Source organism: Talpa occidentalis, unplaced genomic scaffold, assembly GCF_014898055.3.
Source record: "Talpa occidentalis isolate TD23 unplaced genomic scaffold, MPIMG_talOcc4v2.1 talOcc4.15, whole genome shotgun sequence".
NCBI lineage: Eukaryota > Metazoa > Chordata > Mammalia > Eulipotyphla > Talpidae > Talpa > Talpa occidentalis.
This window is the reverse complement of record NW_023601543.1, coordinates 13157423-13180978: the sequence shown is the minus strand read 5'-3', so window position 1 is coordinate 13180978 and position 23556 is coordinate 13157423. Positions and strand designations below refer to the sequence as shown.

Sequence of the window (23556 nt, the reverse complement as noted above, 5' to 3'; positions counted from 1 at the left end):
ACCTTTCTGGATGGTTTTACAAATATGAATTCACTTCCAAATATGCTCTTGTCATTCTTGAACCCTCATTTGGATATGTTTATGTATGTAATTCCAGAAAAGAGGATTTCTGTAGCTACGGCTCTGCCACTGGAATAAATTTTGAATAGCTAGGAAAAAAGGTCACGTGGTGTATTACAAATGCAGCAATTGTGTTTTGAAGTTTAAATACTGTGGAATAACCCTATCCACACAACACATTCTATAAGCTATAATGCCTGACTCTAGAATCCATGTGTTGTAAACTTTTTGTGTAAAAAGTCACACAAGGACACAAATTTAACTTTCACATGGGAACCTGGGATTCAAAAAACAAAAATCAACCATATCTGCTTTCTGAATTTTGAGCTGTACCTTTTACATGCTCATACTGTCAAAAACCACACACAGTTTACAAGTAAAATCTTCACAAATAAACATATCTAAAGGTAGCCATGTTGTAGTTTTGTTGCTAAAGCAACCACTAAATATAATTAGCTAAAATTATTATTTGTATATAAAATTAAGTTTGTTCTGAAACTGTGAAGTGTAAAGAATATTTATGGGCTATAACTTCTATAAGTCATGCTTCAGTGTCAGTTTAGAACCTATCTAGTTGGGTTGAATACATGTGGTAAAATCTTAAACTTACTCTAATTCTCCTTCAAAATTAAATTCATTAGTTACTTAAAGATACAAAAATAATAAAATAAAAACCATAAAAACTAACAAGATAAATGAAAACAAGGCACCTCACTGGGGAGTTGGTGCTCAGAACCTATATTTGTAATTATATTTACACTTTGATTAGGCTGTCAGTGAAATTTACAAGGAAGTTGTTAGACTCTTTTACATAATACTTGTTCTATGGTCTTTGACAGGCACTAGTAAAATTAAAAATTAGGTCACTGTCTTCCTAAATCTATTCAACAGAATTGGGAAATTGTATTTCCCTCAATCACATTTCCCTGTTTCTGTTTCAATGTGTGTGAAATATAGAAGTGATCAAAAGAAATAGGATTCCAGTTTCTAATCAGTCTGTGCATCACAACCTACACTACTGACTAAAAAAAACTCGGAAACCTTGTGGCTGCATTTTATCTAACAGCATCCTCATCTACACTCTCCAAGGTGGGGATGGGGGAGGGAAATGAACCAAATAACATTCCAGGTAGCACATGGATCTCTCCACCAAATTATTTAATAAAATGCATTGCCAATATTCTTCTTTATTTGGACATCAATATGCTTACTGGTCATGCCATTTAAAAACAGATTCAAATTGTAGAGATTAATTTCTTTTAGATCCTGCTAATGGCAGGGAGGAGGTACTAGCTTTTTCCAAATTGGAGAGCTGGTGAGCTGAGGTTGGCCCTTGGTGAACACAGCCTCGTGGTGCAAGACAACACTTATGGCAAGATCAAAGTGCTTTAGCATGTTCAAAAACGGATGGAGACTGATGGAGTAGGGAAAAGATGGTTTTCCACATCACAATTAAGTACAAATTAGAGACTGTAATTGAGACAAGTGAAATGAAATGCAACAACCGGTTGTAGAATCATGCTCCAATTGCAAAAGGAAATACTGTAATACAATAGCAATTTTATGAATCCATTAAATTTAAATTTAATTTTAATTTCTCTTTAAAATACACTTATGTTATGGTCACGTAGTGCATTTTTTAGAAAAAACTGACACCACTAAAACCCTCTTAAAAGATAACTTTTAGATTATTTAGATTATTTCTCTGTAGTTATGACCTGTTTTATCCATGTTTCAGCACATACACGTTTGTGCATTCTTGCAAAAGGCTGAGAAATGGACAAAAACAATAATTTTGGATAAATTACAAATAGAGGCCATTGTAAAATACAAAGCTTATAAAATGTTAACTAAGAATCACAAGTGATTAGAATTTTATATATACAATTCATTCAGTAAATCGTCATTTAGAGTCACTGATTAGTTTTGTGACTTGTCTTTTTAATTGGAAATTTATAGTCTAATGACTTATCTTCCTCCTTTTCTTGAATAAAGATAATTTGAGTAAGTCATTGCACAACTAGTTAAAGAGTATTATCTTAAAATTTCATTTTTGTCAAAATTCTTTTGCATCTGATCAAAACTTTAGTTCTTCAAGTCTTCCTTCTTTAAATCCATTTACAAAGCAACTTTTAAAATGCCAACAGTATCAAAAATCGTGGCACCAAACATACAACTACCCTGAATATCACTCATTGAACTTCTTACTACAAAATAAGTCATTATCAATGTCTTCCGGTGCTTTTAAAGCAACATGAAAACAGCTGTAAATTCAGTTTACTGTCTTTGTACATCTTCATCAGAAGTTAAAAAAGTTAAATGAGACAGTACATTGCATCAAAATGTCCAAATACACATAAAAGTTCATTTTGCACTGAAAATGTCTCTATGTCCCTTCAGGAATGCATCCAGACGAGCTCAGGTGCATCTTTTCTGGAATGCTGTGATCAGATCTGCCTCTGGAGAGGCGCTGGCACAAGTAACACAAAAATTCAGCTTCATACACAAGTAATTTCACAAAGGTGTAATCTCCTTTCTTGTCTAACAATATTAAGATTTTGGGAAACAGAAATAGTTGAAAGAATCAATAAATGTCAGGACAGCTCTTGTTCTCTAACTCCAGGCAATACTGATAACAGATGAAATGGCTCCATACAAGTGTGATGATCATAACTGGATTGATAATTAAGATCAATGGGATATCAACTATCAAAGGGTTAATTGTATTCTTTTGTATTCTGAGCCAAAATGATCTGCTCTGGGGTGGAGTCTCAAATTTCTGGAGCACAAACAATGTGAACCAGAGGAACACTGGGTGTCAGGTGGTATTTCTAGGTCCAAATGCCATCAAGTACCAGGTAGCGTCATTGTCATCAGCTGTGAAATAGTCTTGCCAACTCTACTGTTCTGTGATTCAAACACTACTAGCTCTCTTCAGATATCCTAAAGCAGGTTTTCTCTTTGCTTTTCACTTTCATGAAAGGAGAAAACTAATCCTGTTTATACATATGAAATTTGGTATTTTATACTTTCCAGTGGGAGAATAGTTTTACAGGAAATAATAAATCTAAGTGGATGCAAATTATCATGTTTTACCATGTAATAATAATAGTAAACTTAATAATTGATACAGAAGATAGGCCACATACCATCAGAACTAACTACTATTTTACTTGGTTATAAAATTATTTCATAGGGATGAGTAATATGAATTTAGCTCAGCACTGTGGAGTATGAGACACTCTGTCTTCATCCAAAGGAAGCTAAAACTTCTCCAGTACAATTTTCAAATACGTAGTAAGACAAAGAAATCCAAACAAAAAGGCTTACTTATGATGTCAGAAACTGTAGTGAATAAGGTTTGGGAAGGGCAACATTTGACATATATCACAGAAGCTTGCTCCTTCTCTGAAGTGTTTAGTGAAACTAGAAACTCAGTTGAACTTAAGTTAAAGACATCTGTGCACCTCCTTCCAAGAACTTTTAAATAAATCCAAGAATAATTTTATAAGTCTTCCTACCCCCTCCACACCTACCATTTCTCCAAACCTGTACTCAGGTTCCAACTGTGATCCACAGAAGAGACTGTACATTTGGGGAGGAAAGGCCTCACTTGGAACCAATTCTCTTTCACCCTGACTGACTTTTGCTAGATTGCATCTTACTTATTATTCAAAGAGTAGTCTAAGAGCATGAGCCATTTGCATTTGGAAAATGGCACTTGTATAAAAGGTTACATTGCGGTGGTTTTTACACACTTTCCTTCAATATGTAAAAACTATCTCCACACCTCCTCTCTCCCTATTTAATTTATAACCTGTAATTAGCATACCTTTAAGCCTCCAAGTACCAATTTCACAGCTGAAGATGACAAATAGCTCCATTTTAGACACTCAACCTAGGAGATAGTATCCTTGAGCCACAAAAAAAATGGAATGGGAACTTTACATAATTTTTAGCATAAATGCTGAAAAATTCGTTCAAAGGCAAATTCTTGTTTTTCAAGCTATTTAAGAGGGGTAAAATTAGGGGTTAATGTTTTAAGAAGTTTCCTGGTTTTTGCAGGTAATTATTTCTCTCTCACAAAAATCCAGTAATGTAATCGTATTATGCAAGGTCAGATCTGCAGGTGCCAATTATACACATGCATGTTTATGTGTGCAGGTTTTGTGCACACTCAAACATGAGGACTTTGAAATGTTTGCCCCTAGAAACCTATAGAAATATTTTTATATAGAGAGAGCATATTAACATTAATCTGGTATGTTTTTCAAGCACATGTATTTCTGTTTCCCATTAATAACATTGCAGTTGAAATCATTTTAGTTGAAACACCACACTTATACAATAAACCACTGTAGTATGTAAAAGCCTAACACAACACACCACAACACACCACAATACAGTACAATACAATACAATAACAGGGGAAATGGTATTAGATATATTTGTTACATTCTAAATCAACCCAATAGATTACTGTGTAAACAAAACAGTAAGGTAACACTTCAAAAAAGACGAACATTTATCCACCAAGAATGCCCAGTAAACCAACAGTTCACTGTGGATATCTACTCAGCATAATGGTTACTGGAAAATCACAAAGAATAATGTAACAAATCACAAATTCTTATGATCATGTTCTATCTAATAATTCAAATAAGACAGATGGTAGTTATTAGTTTTCTATTTACGTTTTAACAGCTTCATTGATTGTGTAATGCTTTATTTTTATTTTAATTAGTTGGTTGTTATGTTTGTTTTGTTTAATAGATTGAATGCACCACACTTATGATCGTGTTGGTAGAAGAGGACAAACGAGAATGAGAATATATATAGAAAGGCCGAATGGAGGTTCTCACGGAGAGATTCTGATACTCCATACCTCTGTTGTTCAGAATTTCAACTGAAATGGAAAAAAAAAAGAAAGAGAGAGAAATATTAAAGGGTTATTGAAGTAGGTATCAGGATACATGGTTCTTGTTCCAGTTCTGTGTATGAACTATGCCAAGATATTCCCCATTCTAAATTCCACATTCTACATCTCAGAAAACGCGGCTGTTGGAAACGGTCATCCAAGAGTCATAGGCTAGAATGTTTGATGGCTCTCATTAAGTGCTAATGTGGAGAGTGGTCTTAAGTTAATACAGATGCACTCCATCATTTAAGGCATCAGTTACACAATGCCAAAACTCTTTGACAAACATTCACCCATTCATTCATTTCCCTCTGCAATTACATATTGAGAGCATCTGTTTGATACCAAACATTTTAAAATATGAAATTATTAAATACGTTAAACTTCTGTTTGTTTTGGAGTCATGCAGAATTAGCCTAGATGTGAAACCTAGGTGTGCAGTGTTTCACAAAATTCCATTTTGGACCTTCGGATAAATTTTCAACAGCCGTTACATACTGAAGTCATTGTGTTCTGCCAATACCTCCAAATTTTTGAATAGAATAAATGCATTGAAAAATGAATCACTATTCCCAAATCGGTAATATTGGAAAGCTAACTATCGTCAATAACTTTTGTGTATCTTGATGTGAACCACCTCATGGGGCTCAGCCAAGTGTCTGCAAAATCTGTATTTTCATTTTTGGTGCCATTTCCAAGTTGCCACTATCCCAACTGATACCCCTGCAAACATTGCAAGTAACAGTTACTTTACTGATTCCATGTACTCAAAAGTGTCTTTTAAAAACATTCCTTAACATTGAAGGGACATATTTATCTCAAGTACAGCTATAGGGTTTGTCCAGAACAGTTAGTGCTCTGGGTAAGTGTGTTCTGTGCAGGAAAGAAATATTAAGCAGGTTCTGGGGAACTAGTCCATCAGGAGAATGGAATTATTGCCTCCATCAACCAAATGAAACATTCCAGTTGTGAAAACTTCAAAATTTCAATGACTAATGTATGCAATTCAGAATCTGTGCACTTGTTTAATAAGCCCCTATAACTAATTAAGATACCTATGAGTCTTAAGTGGCTTCAAAAGTCACATGTTCCAAGCTAATGATTGCTCAAATTAAGTGTGTGCTATTACAGACTCTGGACCAGGCAAAGGAGATCAAGAGGGAAGGGGGAAAATTCAACAACAACAATGGCAACAACAATGACAACAAAAATTATCTCTAAAAAGCCGTGGTTTGAATGAAAATGATCATATACCTAAATTATGTTACTCAAAACAGCTGGAGCAATCCTGATTGACTTACATAGGAAGCAACACAACAGCGGAGTATAAAAGCACTAGTTTCTGCACTGTCATAGGGGAAGTGTATTGCTTACTGTCTTTAAGATAATTTCAGTCAAATTGTGACAAAATTACTTTGCTTTATCTCCATTAAATAATGAAGCTAGAAAAATGTTAAAGAATTACAATTCAAGCGTGATTTATGTCTTCGGCTAACAAATCATACCCCTTTAATAATAGGACAACATTTCAGAACTTCCAAGCTCATTGGGAAAATAGAGTACCAGCTTCCATTTCTATACAAGCATATTTGCTTTTCATTTTTCAATTGGGAAAATTTGGAATGCTTAAATTAAACTCTAAGTTATAAGCAATTCTATTCATTAAAATATGCTCCAAACTCTTTGGCAATTGTATAAATAAAAAACATAACCTATAAATATTACTTATATTAATACTTAAAGAAACTTACTGTTCTACTGGTAACTTCTACATCTGAGAAACAAACATGCTGCTATTCAGTTCATCTATTGATAATTGGGGTATCTATAGTAGTAAAAAAGATTTTAGATTAAAATAGTTTCTAGAGAGAATTCCATTTATTCTGTTCACTGCTTGGACATGGTAATCAATAACCATAAATCAACTCTACAGAACTTTTAGACCCATTAACCATATCCACTAGTAGCTAATTTTGCAAAGCACAGATGAGAACGTGGTTTGTTTCCCCAATGAGTTAATGCTCTGTGTGCTGTGTAGTTCTCATGCTTGTAACTGACACAGCAGAGATACGGGCAGTCTTTCAGCATGGTTACCACTTTAAATAAGGCAAACCAATGATAATATTACACAGTAATTATCACATGTATTGCCTTACAATTTCAAGACTTCTGAAAAAAAGTTATAATTCATTGTCTAACTCTGATTGGAAATACCTAAAGCAAGTGAAAATCAAAACAACACAAGCACATCAAATGTCAGCATGAGAAGGAATTTCTGATGCAATCACTGGGTAATGATAGAAGTTATCTGTGTCTTGGAAAGAAATGCACTATCTTGCTTTCTTTCCAGTGGATCTGAAGGTAAAGGTGATGATTACTAAGTGAGAATTCAAACACAATAACCAAAAAATGGTAGTAAAATAATATAAGCTCTCCCTTTGACTAATGAGGAAACATTTAAGAAATATTTAGTATATACATTTGAGGATTGGTGTGGCAGCAACAACTGTATACCTAACATATCAAGAGTGACATCTGGGAACTGATTCAAAAGGAGAAAACTCTCCTGATCATCTTGGGATGAGTAGTAAAGCAGATACATCCCTCTAGAATATACAACCCGTCCCCAACCATCTAAATATAACGACTACTTAATAAACACCTAAGAAAATGGACCAAATCTCTCACCAATCCAAAAAGCATATACTGTGCTTAACCCACACACTGTAGTTAGCTAGGTCTGAACAGGTGAAATAAATGGCCAAACCTGATTGCCTGTAGCCGTTGCAGCGAACGGAACGCTGGTGGCAGGTGTTGTCGCTGCGGACACAGTGGTAGGTGTAGCACCGTGCATCATGGGCACTTTCAGTAGGAAACCATGGAAGCAACACACAGGAAGTTGGAGCATTTATGCAACCATGACATAAACGACGTATGGGGCATGGTGGGTATCACAGCAACAAGCCATGTGACATCATCATGATGGATACACCAAGGTGCAACATGCAACAGTCAGTGCAAAGCAACACAGCATGGAAGGTGGAAAAATTTGAAAAGAGAAAAGGGGAAAGCCAATTATAGTTATCATTAAGGAAAACAGAATCATTCTCAACATTTAGTTAGTTTTTGAGCAGAATCACATTGTAGTTGACGCAAAAGGTCAAAATTTCAGAAGGAGTTACACTGGGGGACATGAAAAATCTGATTTTATCAAGACTATCTATCTGAATAACTGATTAAGCAGATAAGTAACTGGGGTGCACATACAAAATGGGAAAAGAGAATTGTAAATCGTGTTTGGGTTCACTAAGTTATGGACATGAGTGCTGTCACTGGATTTGCAGGTGCAAAGGGACAAGTTACATGTATACTTACCAGATATGCATGCAAAAAAAATGGTAGTTCAAATGGTAGATATCTGGGAGGGGAGCAGATATGAAAAATACAGTGGACTAGGCATGCAGGTTTCTAAGTATACCTAGCAAACCCCTTGGAAACCCTGGCTATTCTTCAAACAAATATGCAGGGTACTTCATAGTAAATATCTGACAAAACCTTATCTTCACTGCAAATATTACAGCTACAAGCAGCTGCAACATCTCTTTCAGCATGTTTTCTCTGCCTTTTCTAGTATCTATCTCCTTTTGAAAGCTTTTTGGATCTTTTTCATTTCTGGCTCATTGTGGGAAGCAAACCAAGAAATTAAAGTGTGGATGAGAATGTATGAATGGTAAAGCGTGCAAATACAATAATTTCTGTCTATATTGATGGAATTCAGGTTTTCTGAACATCTACAGAGGTGAATGGCCTGGAGAGAGGAAGATCAACAGTTGCAATGTCATAGAAATCATAAATATACCCCAAATGGTGATTAACTGATACTCTGTAGCTTCCTTTTGCCTATTTTGGTTATTGATTACCTATACCTGTCCCTTATTGTGTCACATGCTAATTCTAAAAACACTGGCTTTCCATAGGGGAGCACAGCAACTGTACAGGCAGCAGCACCACTGAAGCATGCAGTTGACATTCCTGCACAGAACTCTTAGATGCGAGGACAGGAGCGCACAATCACAAAATGTGGAGACAAAGACACATTTTATGAACTTCCATGCAGAGTCTGTTCTTCTAATCATATGCGTATAATGCTCCTGTTAGTATCAAGGGAAATGTCTTTCATTCCTACAGGGGACAACCAATCTCTGAATAACAGAGGCCTTACCTCCGCCGCCAGGGTTCACATCTTGCTATGTTAGCGAGTGCTACTACTATGTGGCTGTCATTTTGATCTTCTATTTTATCTCAGTAAACCCATTAGTTCCTTTTGGGCTCTGCATCTACACTGCTCAACCAATGGGGTGGAGATCAAACTGTTGCAAATTCTCTAAAAGGATGAAGGGAGCAGGATTAATGTGAGATGGTGGGCTGGGGTGAGCTAATTCCTCCCTGCATCCAACAGAGCTATTTTCCCTTGGTCTGTTCCTGGTGCACATGGGGGGCTATCTGAGCTGTGAACTCCCTAAGAGTTCCTCTTGAGAGGAAGCAAGTCAGTTTCTCACTGTCTTCAGTGTTAGTGGCAAACAGTGGATTCAAGTTGGCTACCATATTGTATTGGTGACTTATTAAAGGATCTGTGTGTAACCAGTTGCTAAAAGTCACATACCGCCAATGAGTCATTTTGAAATGATTCTGTTGTGTCACAGAACACTAAAGAATGCTTGAGATTCACTTAACTCATCCTTTCTCAACATTTAGCATTGAATGAGTTAGATATTATGGATAGCTTTTGTTAGAGGAATTCTTGTCATATTTTACAAATTATATGTTTGAAATATTTGATGACTTCTTAGTAACAGATGAAGTTAAGAACACAACTCACTGTTCTAGCTAGAAAAGAAATGTTTTGAAATATTTCGGCTGTAATATTTTAGGGCGAAAATGGAGGCATGGCAGGGTCAGTGTTTGGCCACAGTGGCAACCCAGAGGAGTTGAGAGTGCAGAACTGTTGTGATTCCACAAAGGCAGGAAACAGACAGCACCATAATCAACCTTAAATGCTCAGAAAATATCCAGCCACATCATTCAGTCACGCATCAATTTCATAGACACAACACAAAAGGACTTTTTTCAGATTAGAAAAAGTTGAGAATTGTTGTACAAAACCTACCAATACTTGGAGTGGGTGCCATGCACAGTATTGGCCCTGTACACCATGCAGAAAAGCGTGAAAAGTAAAGAAAAGAGATATTTCATTATTAAAGCTTTATTGATAGGAATAATTTTTAACTAGAAAGATATTCTTTGCAATATTAATCAGCACATGCAAATCCAGTTATCTCCCATGCTTACAATTATAGCTTAGTTTTAAGATCACAAACCCAGGTAATCAAAGTAATTCTTGGATTCTTAGGTATTAAAATGAACATTATTTTTGAAAAGAATTACCTCATTTGAATTACATATTTATTTTGGACCAATACATCCTAAGTCACTTTTATCATGAAAGGAAGAAGAATTTTAATTCATTACATATAATTAAAATAGGCACTGGGATCTGGCACCTGGTGCTCATATATCTATTCAGAGTGATCACCTACCATCACTTGTCACCTTCACCTTGCAATTGAGACTTTACTATAACATATGGCAAGTAGACTTTTCATTAAGAGGGGGCTCTCAACCTGACAGGGTTTTTCTTTTCTTTTTATTTTGCTATTAATTAAAGAGAAAAGGATTCTTCTGACATTTTGGCTTATAAATCTATAATTGAAATTGGCTAAATTGGGCAAAAAAGTATAAAAATTTTAATAATTGTGTGTCTTTTGCACAATGGCTTCTCTCAAACTTCATTAACTGATTATTTTATCATTAACTGATTATTTTATCAGCTAAGCAACAGGGCATCTCAAGTTCAGGTATACTATACTAAGTGTTTACTATGTTTATATAATTAACAAGGCTTTCTAATTGATTTTTAGAGAATGTATCATTTTCATTTCATAATAATTTCCAAACCAGGGAATTTATACCGGTGAAAACAAATTCCCAGTGTTTAGTATTTTTAATTTAATTCCTAACAAACTATATGCTTATTTTCAAAGTACTGAACCACTGGAAGAAAATTATCTACCCTGATATATAATATTTGTTTGAACACAATTCTGGCTTAAATTTTCTATACAATTTGGCTCAAAACTGTTATGCTATTAAATATAGTTGACTCTAAGAGTTTAAACGTTCATATATTATACTGCATTGCACAGTACTGTAATATAAATTCATTTTATACATATTATACTATACTATAATTTAAGTTTATGGACAGTTTTATTATAACTACTTTTGACATGTCAAAGAACATAAAGACTATATTTTTGCAATCCTGAAGCTGGGAAAAATTTTCTTTAGTTGACTACATTCTTGCAAACTTGATTCTCACATTTTATAGATATTGTGGCAGAATAGAGAAATCTCGGGTTTTTTTTTTTTTTTTTTAGTACTTTTTTCTTACATTGTTTTGGAGGGCAAGCCACTGTCTGTGAAAGTGATACCTAAGAGTCAAGGAATTAGTTTGAGGCTGAACCAAGTAAATGGACCAGAAGCAGCACAATATAAGAATTGCTAAGAAGAAACCTTAACAGTGTTTCCCAGTTTGATTTCAAACCATTACTTTTCTGGAATTCTAGGAAAAGTCTATTCTAAATACTAGCAGATCCAACTTAAATGCTTTCTTTTGTTTCTAATCAAAATCCCTGGAGGCAGTTGTGGCATAAAAGCTCTCTGAGTGCTGGTGTGCACCATAAACCTTCCCAAGAGCACTAAGCTTGCAGCCCGGGCCCGGTCCTCACCTGCAGGGATGAACGCCGGCTGCGGGAGCTGCAGGTTAGCCAGAGCCTGTTGGCAGTGAAAAACACCGGGATTAAAGACCGGGGTGGCACCATTGGTCTTTTCAATTGCTGATCTCTTTGGTATCAGTTGAAGTGTGCCAGGCTGAAGGGCCTGAGGAAGAAACATGGGTTAATAAATACAACGAAAGAAAGCAAAGAATGTACCCAGACCCAGCAAGCATCAGTTAGCTACGGCTCAGCCTGAACCTTTGCAAGCAGAGCCATCGAGCAAGACATTCAACAAGTAGTGGCCCCACAGCAAGGCAGCCAGCTGCAAAGATGAAGCCATTCTTAGTCCAAAACAGAAAGTAAACACATGAGGGGGGATGGGATGGGAAGCTTTGCAACTTCACTAATTTAGGCAATAAATTATTGGAGCAGGATGTGACAGGAAGCTGTGAACAGCACATAATCCTGTAAAATGAAGATCTCAGGGAAGCTCACCTATTACTCCATTAAAATGAGATTAGCAGAAGCAACCTATATAGCAGGAAAGAGATTTCTGCCAGTTAAAATCTGATATGGATTGATGTGATAAATGGTATGTAGGTGATAACACATGTCAGTAGAGCAGAGTTTGATGCTCTTGCTTCATAAAATATAACAGTGTTCAAAACAGGACTTCAGGTTCAAATCCTGTAACTCTGTATTTCCCAATTGACATGCAAGGGAAACACACATGTATTATCCCCTCCCCCCATACAATACACAGTTAGCAAAATATATGCCCTTCCCATTTATAGAGGCTTGCTGTGCATTTCAGTATGTACCTACTATTTGCTTGAAGTCTTTGTAAAGGTTTAATTCTATAAGGCATTAATTAGCATTTTAAAATCCTCTTTTCATGTCTACCTTTCTTTCAAAATCCCACTTTGCTTATAATACTCCCCTGGATCAGATTCACTGACATTATCTAACTTCCCCCCCCCAACCCCCAGCAAATAAGTCCCAGCCACAGCAATTAGGTATGGCCCAAATTCTGAAGGAGACAGGAACTCGTACACAAGAACCAGCCTTCCAAGTGCAAAAGGGGCATTCAGTGACCTCCTTATTCCTGTAGATGATGACAGCCTAAGATACCGATTTCTATTTTCTTCTGATCACTTAAAAAATACATAGAAGCTACTTTCAGTGAAGTCAATCTACATGAATCCCTCTTTTACAAAGTGTTTCATCTTTGAATCCTTAAAAAGTGTAAAAAGCTTAAATTTCATCAATTCTCCTGTGATTAATTTCACCTCAAACAAATTACTATAGGCCTTTGATCTCATGACTAAGACTCTGCGCTGATCCACTACTTAGAAAGGAATTTTATATTGACATTCACAAGTGGTCAACTGAAGACCTACTATCTGATATTTAACTCTACCTGGAAATTTGGGGCTCACTTTTAACATCAAAACACACCTAAATCATCAGAAATGGGAACATGCATGAAGGCCCCATGCCTGAGAAGCCACTCGTTGTACATCCCAATGCACACGAGAGCTTTTATTTTCAGGGGGTCAACTCTCTCCCTCCATCCTGTTTCTGAACTCTACACCACCAAACAGAAATAATCCAAAAATTGGAGGCTTACATTCTGCATGGAACATTCTGGATTCCTTGCTATTATCACTGCTTAAACTTTCCTCATTCAAAAGAATTTTTTATGTTGATTTTTAAAATGTAACGTATTTATGTATAATTATTTATTTACATCATTGTTCATTTTTGTACAATATTTTATTCCCCACCCCATTCAAAAGAATTTGGAACAAAAAAACTTGGTAAAATCTTTTCCAATATTCAATCATGGATTATGTTGTCCAAATCAAGAGAGAAAATGAGTTTGTTCCTTTTTGGTGCTTACATTTTCACAAACACTTGGGTTCAGTTCTGACAGAATAGAGAACATGGGACTTTGCCTTCCAAGCATAACCCGTGAGAAAAGCTTAGAGAAATCTCTGGTATCTATTTTAGAGCAAAGACCTTGGAATCACACTCATAGGGAAAAGGGACTGACTTCTTTGGGGTAGTAAGTGTGAGTTCCAGTTACAGCAAAGTAGATTTCGCTCGCTCCTCAAGCAGAAGACCGGAATAAATAGGGCTACTTGAAGATAAATGTCTCTGTCTTACGAAAAGGTAAGGTATCTGTCATGGGCTTCCAAGTCAGACAGGTGGCTTCCCCCCCAGTCAGGAAACATGAGGTTTTCTCAGGATTTTGTCCCTTCTTGGGGCTGTGATACACTATTACATGAAAAAAAGGCCCAGGCAGGGGCGCAGGCGGTTGAGCACAGCGCTGTGAAGCTGCCCGCAGCCTCTGCAGTGCCAGTTCAATCCCCGCCAGCTGTGGAGCAACCCACATGGCGCAGCAGACCTCTCCTGTCTCGCCCGCTGCTCCCCTCAGCAGTGTATTTCAGTCAGTCTGCCTGTTCTGTTCCCCACTCTGTGTCTGGTGAGTCCTCTCACCCTCCCGCGCATCTGGCCTGTACCCCAGCTCTTGTATACATAAAATAAAATCTTTAAAAAAAAAAAGCCCAGGCAGAAAAACAAATAGCAAAACAATTGACAGCTGCGATGAATTGAAGTCATCCTAATTTCTATTTCCCAACCTATCACACTGTAGTGTTACATAAACATTTTTTATTCCTCCTTCCTTTTGGTGTTGCAATGAACTAACTTCTCCCCAAAACCGGCTTGCCAGGGCAACGCAACAGCCAGACCTATTCTCCCATCTCTGCAGAAAATCCGCCCTCTCGACCCCACCATGACTGGCTTGAAACCACTCCCCTGGAAGGAAAGAGAACCTTAATCTTTGGGAAATTAGAACCTGTTCACCAGTGCATCTTCCACCCTGGGGGTTTAGAGTGGGCTGCAGGATGTTACTAGCTAAGTGTGCAGAGAGGGGGCTCCAGAAGCGGGAAGTGAGCTGTCTGCCCTTTTAGGATATTAAGGTTAATTAGGCTATAAAAGCCACTCAAAATAATTTCCTGTTTAAATTATGTAAGTTACTCATTGTTTAAAAATGGAAGAAAGGCACAGTAGATTAAAAGCACCAGGAAAGCTTTTTAAAACAATTATCTTGAGAAAATCTTAGCGAATAAAAGAAAGTAAGATCCTCTCTGTGGTTTTTGGCTGCAGCTGGTCATATTAAGGTGCACGCATGACTGTTCAAGGTGATGGTTGTGGGACAGGAGACAAACGGAGGGACGTGCTCCCCACTGCTTCCCAATCGACCAGCCCACAGCCCCCCTGTGTTTACCATCGCCGTGGCGGCCGAGTGGTTCATCTGGTGATGCGCTGCCTTGAGTTTGGCTTGCAAGTGTGCAGGAGGATGAAAGTACTTGCATTTCTCCCGGGAGCATCGACCTTTGATATAATCCATGCAGATGGTCACAGTATTATCACTCGCTTCGATCATGGACATATCAGTGGGATGAGCATAGCGGCAGTCATTTTCCCCGCGGGTACAATTTCCACGCTGAAATTCTCGGCAAACCTTGAAGAAAAATAAACACACACCACATTGGTGGGTAGCTTTCATTTACTTTGTCAGCGAATGCGAGAGCAATACTAGACATTATTTTGTCATGCATTTGGGAAGAAAAAAGTAAAAGCTGTAGTCTCTAAGATGTAAACATAGACAAATTGTCTATTCCTAGAGAAAATTCTATTCTTCCCAAACACAAGTTGCCTGTTTTCCAGACATTGAAATAAAAGTGCTGAAAAGGGTTTCTGAAAACCAGTTTTGAATCCTCCCCTAAATAGACAGCCTAACACGCAATGAGTTCAGTTTGCAAGAGGGGATTATTTTGCTAAGGTCCAAGATGAGTTTTCATCACACAGCTCTGTGCTTTTCCGCAGCTGATTTGTGGACCATGACTGAATTACATGATTCCATTACAATATTTTACCAGGCATTTAAGGGGCTGCCAAGGGAGCCGACTTTGAATGATGAAGTCCTGTTTTTGTTTTTGTTATTTTTTTTTTTTTAATTTATGAAGAATGACAGTTAAGGGAAGGCTGCGAGACTTTCATACATCAAAAAGCTTGTTGAAATTTCGACTTCTTTTCTCTGGCATCAAGGGATACTATTATCTACTACATCATTCTTCAAATGGGAAAAATAGTTTAGAGACTCATTTACATTCTGCATTCATAGAGTTAGATGAGTCTACTTTTTTCCCCCTGTTGGATTATTCAAGCAAGCAGAGATGAACAAATATGGTGGTACCAGTCTGTGAAGCTGGAGCCTACAGACAAGGACCATTCCCACCAGACTCCCTGGGCCTGTCTCCCTCCTGTGCACATGAACCCAAGCGCTGCATAATGGGCTACGGCTGCTGTAGCAAAATACATTTTTATTTTTCTGAGATCGTACTCCATAAGCTAGAAATCCAGGTGCACATCTGGCTTGGAGAAGGTTGCTTGGGCATAAAGTTAAATCCACTTGACACATATTTACATATTTCTACATAAATACCTCCAGTTTATCTGAACGCATCAGTTTTGGACCAGCAGCTCCGGGCACCGGGAGAGGCGGGTTTCCCGGAATCAGAACCGGTGCATTTGGTAAAAGTTCGGCAGGAACCAGGCCCATTCCAGGATGAGGTAAGTAAGGGTTGAAAGTCATGGCAGGGTTAGCTGCGAGTGGTGCATTCACCGGAAAAGAAGGCTGCATATTGAAAAGAGAGGGGCGGGGGGAGAGATGTCAAACAGCTTCCTCCTAGAGTCCCAGGCTGAAAACTTGAGCCACATCAACATTTGCCTCCATTTCTTCTGATTTATTTGTCATCGCATCCCAATTCCCATACAGGAGTTGCTTGTAAACCAACAAATCTCTTTGAGCAGCAACTTCACTATCAAAGTGATTAAAACAAGCCACATATGGTCCCACACACTTGAAGAGGTGGGAGGGTATATATTTTCAATCATATACCATGTTGTGTATCAATGTTACCTCAATACAAAAATGAAAGTAAAAATTCTTTTAGTTGTGGTGTTCAAAATGGGGGGGGGGAGCCACCTAATTTTATCAGTCACAGATTAGCCAACACATTTCACTGATGGAGCTTGTTCCCAATGTGTTCACTCCAGCACTTCCTTTTGGCCTAAAAACCACGTCACCAGAAATATCTCTGTGGTACGCTGCCTGGTCTCACTCCTTCTACAGGCCTGGCTTCCCAGGCAGACTGCAGGCTCTCCTGAAAGCTCCCTTCCTTCCATCCAACTCCGTCTTCTTCCCCATTAGCGCCCCGTGGCTCAGAGGCTGCCTATCCCACCACTGTTCCTAGCTGCCCCACCAAACATGGCTTCTCTTCTCGACCCACTACCAACCATGGAAGACAGAAAGGAGTGGAGGAAGAAAGAGGTAGATTTCTAAAAAGTGAGTGCTGTTTAGCTAAAATGAAATTGGTATGGTCAGTTACCAAAAAAAAAATAGGTCTTATGTCACAAACTAATCTGACTTGCTTAGCCTCGTTTTGATCCAGAGGGCCAGATGGTATCCACAGTTCACAAGAGGCCCTGGAAATGCTACAAGGATTCCAGTTAGGCAGAAATAGATAAGATAATGGGATTTTAAGTTATACAAACCAGAGAAGAACTTGTAAAGAAAAGCCTTAGAAATGCAACAGGCTATTACTGGTGTTTCCATTTGTGAAGTCTTAATCTCCGAGTTTGATAGATATTGTGTTTATTATCTGTAACCACATAACTTCTCCCTTTCTGTGCTGGTTTCTAGTTTGTTCCACATGTGAGTGTCTTTCCAATGTGGTTATTACTCCTTTGACAGTTCTCTTGTCTCTGCCAGAGTCCCCAGTATCAGTGAATGACTGCTTGACTGATATCATCAACCATAAAGCTTAAAATAAATGTAAACATTTTAACGAATTAATAACAAATCATGATTATATAGTACATTTCTAATGGTGACCCTGGCAGGTAGGTAGTGCACTGCTGTGCAAGTGAAAGCATCTCACTGTATGCTACTAATAGCAGGTGTTCATTCTTGCTTTTTTATTTGTTACACTAAAAAAGTAATGAAGCCATTGCACTGCCAAGCTGTGCCCCCCAACTCCTGCTAAAATACGTGAATAGGCACAGATCTAAGTACAGGTAGAATAGGAGGCCTTGGATCACGAAGTAAGGGGCACTATATCTTCACTGTCCCATACTCAACTCCCATACTCAAAAATTTCACCAGCACAGCATTCTCCATAAAGTCACTTGGAAGGGGCCACACCCAACTTCGAAGGGAAGGAAGGCTTCCACATTAACATTGTGTCTTGGGCAAATTTATTAAATTAGCTAATTGGCACATTAGAAAGAATAGAAAGAAGATGGTCCTCCCAAACTAGCAAGACTCACTCAGGTGAGTAGAGAAGGCATGGCAGTCGAGAAATTTGAGGCAGAGGGCAAACCAAGGTATCAGGGAAGATGACGGAAGTGATTTAAGGTTTAAGGACAAGCAACCAAGGGCTGACCCAGACTAACTAGGCACCGAGATGTCACAGGCTCTAGGGGGCATGTCATAATTCTCACAGAATGAAAAATGAAGCCCCAGGGATTAAATGGTGGGATATTATTTTACGCAATGAGATGGAAATCTCTTGGAAACAGGCACTCAAGTATGCTTCAATAATATGGCAGACTTTATCGATCTGATGATGTATGGTCATCTCAAAATCTACAAGAATCTCTAATGGTATGAACGCCATATTTGAACCACATAAGATCACTATTTAACTTCTTTTTTCTCTCTGACTTGCATAGTAAATTTCTCACTGAAGTCACCATCCTATTGTCCCTGGTACTTTTTACTTGGCCCTCTCACAGCATGTTAGTTAAACATCTACATAAAAAGTGCAAGGGGTTTGCTGAAAATGTTCAAATACTTTTACAGGTTTTACCACAGACTACGCTGAACCATCTCTAGGTTTTAAAATTAGTATTGTGTGTTTATAACCATTTCCTCTTTGAATATAAACTTCGTTCTGTAACACTGCTGAGAAGAAGCACGCTTTTCTATTCTCAACCCTGGGCCATAGGTAGGAGCTACTGAGATACTTCATGTGTATTTTCAAATGGATATTTCTGTTTTTCCACCACCACCTCTGCACCAGGGTAACTTGTCAAATTTCAAGAATTTGAACACTGAAAGGCCTAATTTTGGCTAATAGCCACCTCCTAAGTCAAGTAGCTTGCAAGCTCAGAGTCAGCTGTAACAAGCATTTGGAATCCTGCCTCTACTTACACTGTAGCCCTTGATGTCAGCTGAGCTAACATGAATCTATCTGTGGATAATCTTTATTTCAAAGAGAGAGGTTTCCAACATGTTGAAACTGATTTCTATTGATAGCCTGAAATGTTCTAGACACTTCAATATGCTTCAGCTATTCATTCTAAGTAAGTCACTAAACTATTTACTAAATACTTGAAAACATGAGAAGGCTTTTCCTCTTAGAACCAGAAATGAGATTGTTTCTCTGAGTTTTATAAAGCCATCAAGAATGGTGGCAATAAATGACTTTAAGAATACAGAGATCTCCTAGACAATTATTTACCCTCAGTGTCTCTTAGCAGTACTAGCTCTGAGGGTAGAAATTCCCACAAGTTCCCAGGGACTTGCGCAATATCTAGGAATTATAAGGGCCTTGGGAAATGCCCCCTACAAACCAATGAAATGCCTAATCTTTTTTGAATCCTGGACTTCTCCGAGGGTCAGATGCAAGCTTTGGAACCTATCCACAGAATAACTGGTATGTGCACAAAATGTCAAAATGTTGTAGGTGATTATCAGGAAGTTTAAGGGCCTCGTGAAATTCAACCCTGGTGGGTGAGGTTATGGACCACTTGCTATTTAAGAACCTGTGTTCTATAGTTAGCATCAGCAAACTCCATCCCATGAGCCAAAGCTAGCCTGCCTGGTATTTGTATGGCCAGAATGGTAACATAGGTTTATAGATTTTTAAATGGCTGGCAAAAAGGAAAAGATGAATACTTATTAACACATGAAAACCATAGGAAATTCATATTTCAGTGTCCATAAATCAATGTCACTGTGTATATTAGTAGTCATGTCCTATAAAAAGGTGTGGACATTTATTTTCTCTCTTGTTAAAAAAGTACCTACATAATATTCTCAAGTTGGTTTCTTGGCTCACAAAGTCTAAAGTATTTACCATTTACTTATTTACAGAAAATTTTACTGACCTTCATTCTTGAAAATTCTAAAAAATAAAGCTCTCCATCAATTTCTAGAGTAAAATGCTAATTCTACTGATGTGAATGCAACACTGTGGCAAGAAAGCACAAGTTGAAAAAGTTTGACTTTAGAAACTAGTTCTAAAGTACTCGTTAAAATGTTCTTTTAAAAATAAAATTAAAAAATAAAATGTTGGAGGCATCACACTCCCGACTTCAAACTATACTACAAAGCCATAATCATCAAAACTGCATGGTATTGGAACAAGAACAGACATACAGACCAATGGAATCGAATAGAAAATCCAGAAATAAACCCACAGATTTATGGTCAACTAATCTTTGACAAAGGAGCAAGACTATGCATTGGAGCAAAGAAAGTTTTGTTCAATAAATGGTGCTGGGAAAACTGGGTCGCTACATGCAAAAGAATGAAGCTGACCACTACCTCACACAACACAAAAATCAACTCAAAATGGATTAAAGAACTAGACATAAGACCTGAAACCATAAAATACATAGAAGGAAATATAGGCGAAACACTACGGGATTTGCACATCAAAGACATCTTTACAGACACATCACCCAAAGCAGTGATAGTGAAGAGAAAGATCAACAGCTGGACTACATCAAATTAAAGAGCTTCTGCACAGCAAAAGAGACAATAACAAAACAAAGAGAAACCCACCAACTGGGAGAACATTTTTGCACCCAACACTAATGATAAAGGACTGATCACAAAAATCTGCAAAGAGCTGATGAGACTCAGCAACAACAAAGAATATAATCCAGTCAAAAAATGGGCAGAAGAGCTAAAAAGAAAACTCTCTGAAGAGGAAATGCAAATGGCCAACAGACATATGAAAAATGTTCAACATCACTTGTAATCAGGGAAATGCAAATCAAAACTACCATGAGATACCATCTCACACCAGTGAGAATGGCACATATTAAAAAAAACTAGCAACAACAAATGTTGGCGAGGATGTGGAGAAAAGGAACTCTTGTGCACTGTGGTGGAGTGCAAACTGGTCCAACACTAATGGGAGCTGTGTGGAGATTTCTGGACCTACTAAACATAGAGCTTCCATATGATCCAGCAATTCCACTCCTAGGTATTTACCCAAAGGACACAGAAACATCAATTCCAAAGAGCACCTGCACTCCTATGTTTATAGCAGCACTGTTTACAATAGCTAAGCTTTGGAAACAACCCAAATGCCCAAAAATAGATGACTGGATCAAGAAGATGTGGTACATATATACCATGGAATATTACTCAGCATTCAAAAAAGATAAACACATGCAATTTGCAGCAACATGGATGGCACTGGAAGGGATCATGCTCAGCGAAATAAGCCAAAAAGAAAAAGAAAAATACGGATGGTCTCACTCATAGCAGGAATCTAGAAAACTTAAATAAGGGACCAGGAAAATGAATATAAGAAAGTGAAAATCAAAATCAACAAAAACTATGAACCAGAGACACTTTTGGGGGTGGGGGGGCGGGAGGGGAAGGATTGGGGTCAGAATGGGGCGTTTGCAATTGTATGGGGGAATATAAAAATAAAATTTAATATTTGAAAAAAAAAAAAAAAATAAAGTATAAAAAAAAAAAAAAAAAAAAAAAAAAAATAAAATGTTCTTTTAAGTAGTTATTCAAATTAGGTCTCCTAATTCTTTGTTTACAGAAAAGTAAAAATTCAGTGACTAAAAATGGGGAGAGAATAGTTGGAATCCTGTAAAGGTAAAATCTTAAGAGACACCATAGACTGAGTCAGGGAGACTGAAACATCTCTAAATAGTAATACAATTCAGGGGAAAACTATGCGTCAAATATGCTAAATTTATACACACATTTTAGAGCACTGACTTATTACTTAAAATGGTTATCCCTTAAATTAGTATAATGAAATAAAAATTAAATGCCATGCTAGATTAATTGCTGTGTCTCTAGAACAGCTTACATGTAGTTGTGGTCACTATAATAAAATCCAAGCTCAGCTACAATTATTGTTGGCTACAAGCAGAATACTTTAGGTTTGTTAGGCTAATCTGAGCCTGAAGTCAACACAGTAATTGAGGCATTCCCTCTCTTAGTTCTTGTCTAGAAGTGAACAAAACTAAACATGTTCTTTTATTGGATGGTAAATATTTGGTAACAATGTGCTGACTTGATTGAATATCAGAAAATAGCACACAACTTTTACTACCACTCATGAGACCTTAATTTTATTGCTCATTTACCAACAAATTTATAGTATAAAAGGAAGCCCCCTTCACTGTTCCCATGCATATTTATATGCTTAGACAATCCCCAAACATGTTGAGATCCATAATGTTAGCGCCCCTCAGACTTGACTAGCTGTTCGCACAGAGCACAGCTGAGTAATCTTTGTGTCACAGTTTTGGCTTGGTCATCTCCACACTCTTTGAGTGATGTTCTGGGGAAACCGAAGTGGCCACATCACCTCCAGACTAGTTAATTTGTTCCTCAATAATTGAGAGTTAACTTTATAAATAGATGCCAGTGGGTAGTGGTGTTTTATATACTAATAATACCTGTTAATGAATAAGTCACTGTGGCCCCAGAGATAGCAAGGGGACAAAAATAAGTTCAAGGGTCAAAAGTGAGTAGTTGTGCTCACATAGTGCTGGCTTTATTAACCACAGAAGTCTCCAAGCAAGAGGAAGCACTGAAGGCAGGCAGGCAGGCAAAGGAGCCACAGATTATTGGGGGTATAAAAGATATAAAATACAGTGTGTGCAAAAGAAGAAATCATGGTTTGGATTTGGTGAGGACAGGCCGCAGCATGAGGCCTGGCGTCACAAGGGAGAACTTCCACACAGATCAGAGTGACGCTGCATACTGACTGGTGAGGGCCTGGCAACAGGGCAAATGACTTCTTCCTTAGATAGGCAAGGCGGTTTCGACTTTGCTCCTGAGAAGCAAACAAGAGCTGACTCCAAAATGATCTGTTAGCAAACCACCACATATTAGTAACAATTCAATTAACTTCAGTAGTCCACTTGGAAAAGTATCTTTAAAAATGTCACAGGGTTACTCAATTTTAAGAAAGGGTATGAAACAAAATGTGAGTTTTAGGAAGAGGAAAAGTAAAAGCTGAGAAAAACAAAGAACTCACAAGAAAACTGGAGATTAGAAACACCTCAGGACAAGTCCAGGAGAAAAGGATTCAAGGGTATAATTATCAGAGGTTCAACCCATATCTCACCACCAAAAACAGTAACACAAAGCAAAACAAAACCTCACGTGGCTAACAGACAACTCGAAGGAGGGAAAAAGAAAGGTCCAAAGGAATAATGACACTAGGATCAGGAACAAATTAGAAATTAAGAGAATCACAAATACATTAATTCACCAACTTACTATATAGTTGGGTCTTCCGTTCCTAGATGGTAAAGACTGTTCTAAGTCATTTTAAAAAAATAACTTATTTATTTATATATTTTTTACATCATTGCTCATTTTTTAAACAGTGT

General features: G+C 37.6%; 1 protein-coding gene across 7 annotated transcripts in view; it reads right to left on the bottom strand.

Moving 5' to 3' along the window:
- Positions 1 to 4490: 4490 nt before the first annotated feature.
- MBNL3 (muscleblind like splicing regulator 3) overlaps positions 4491 to 23556 on the bottom strand; it is a 100424-nt gene continuing 81358 nt past the window's right edge. For 3 of the 7 annotated variants that reach the window (XM_054695554.1, XM_037511925.2, XM_054695553.1), the window contains exons 4-10: positions 16331 to 16522; positions 15110 to 15346; positions 11827 to 11977; positions 10146 to 10181; positions 7746 to 7840; positions 6730 to 6803; positions 4927 to 4966 (exon numbers count right to left, since the gene is read on the bottom strand). In XM_054695554.1, the coding sequence (XP_054551529.1) occupies positions 6747 to 6803; positions 7746 to 7840; positions 10146 to 10181; positions 11827 to 11977; positions 15110 to 15346; positions 16331 to 16522 (768 nt within the window). In that variant the 3' untranslated portion in view covers positions 4927 to 4966; positions 6730 to 6746. The other 4 variants (XM_037511927.2, XM_037511930.2, XM_037511926.2 and 1 more) reach the window with 3 other exon arrangements.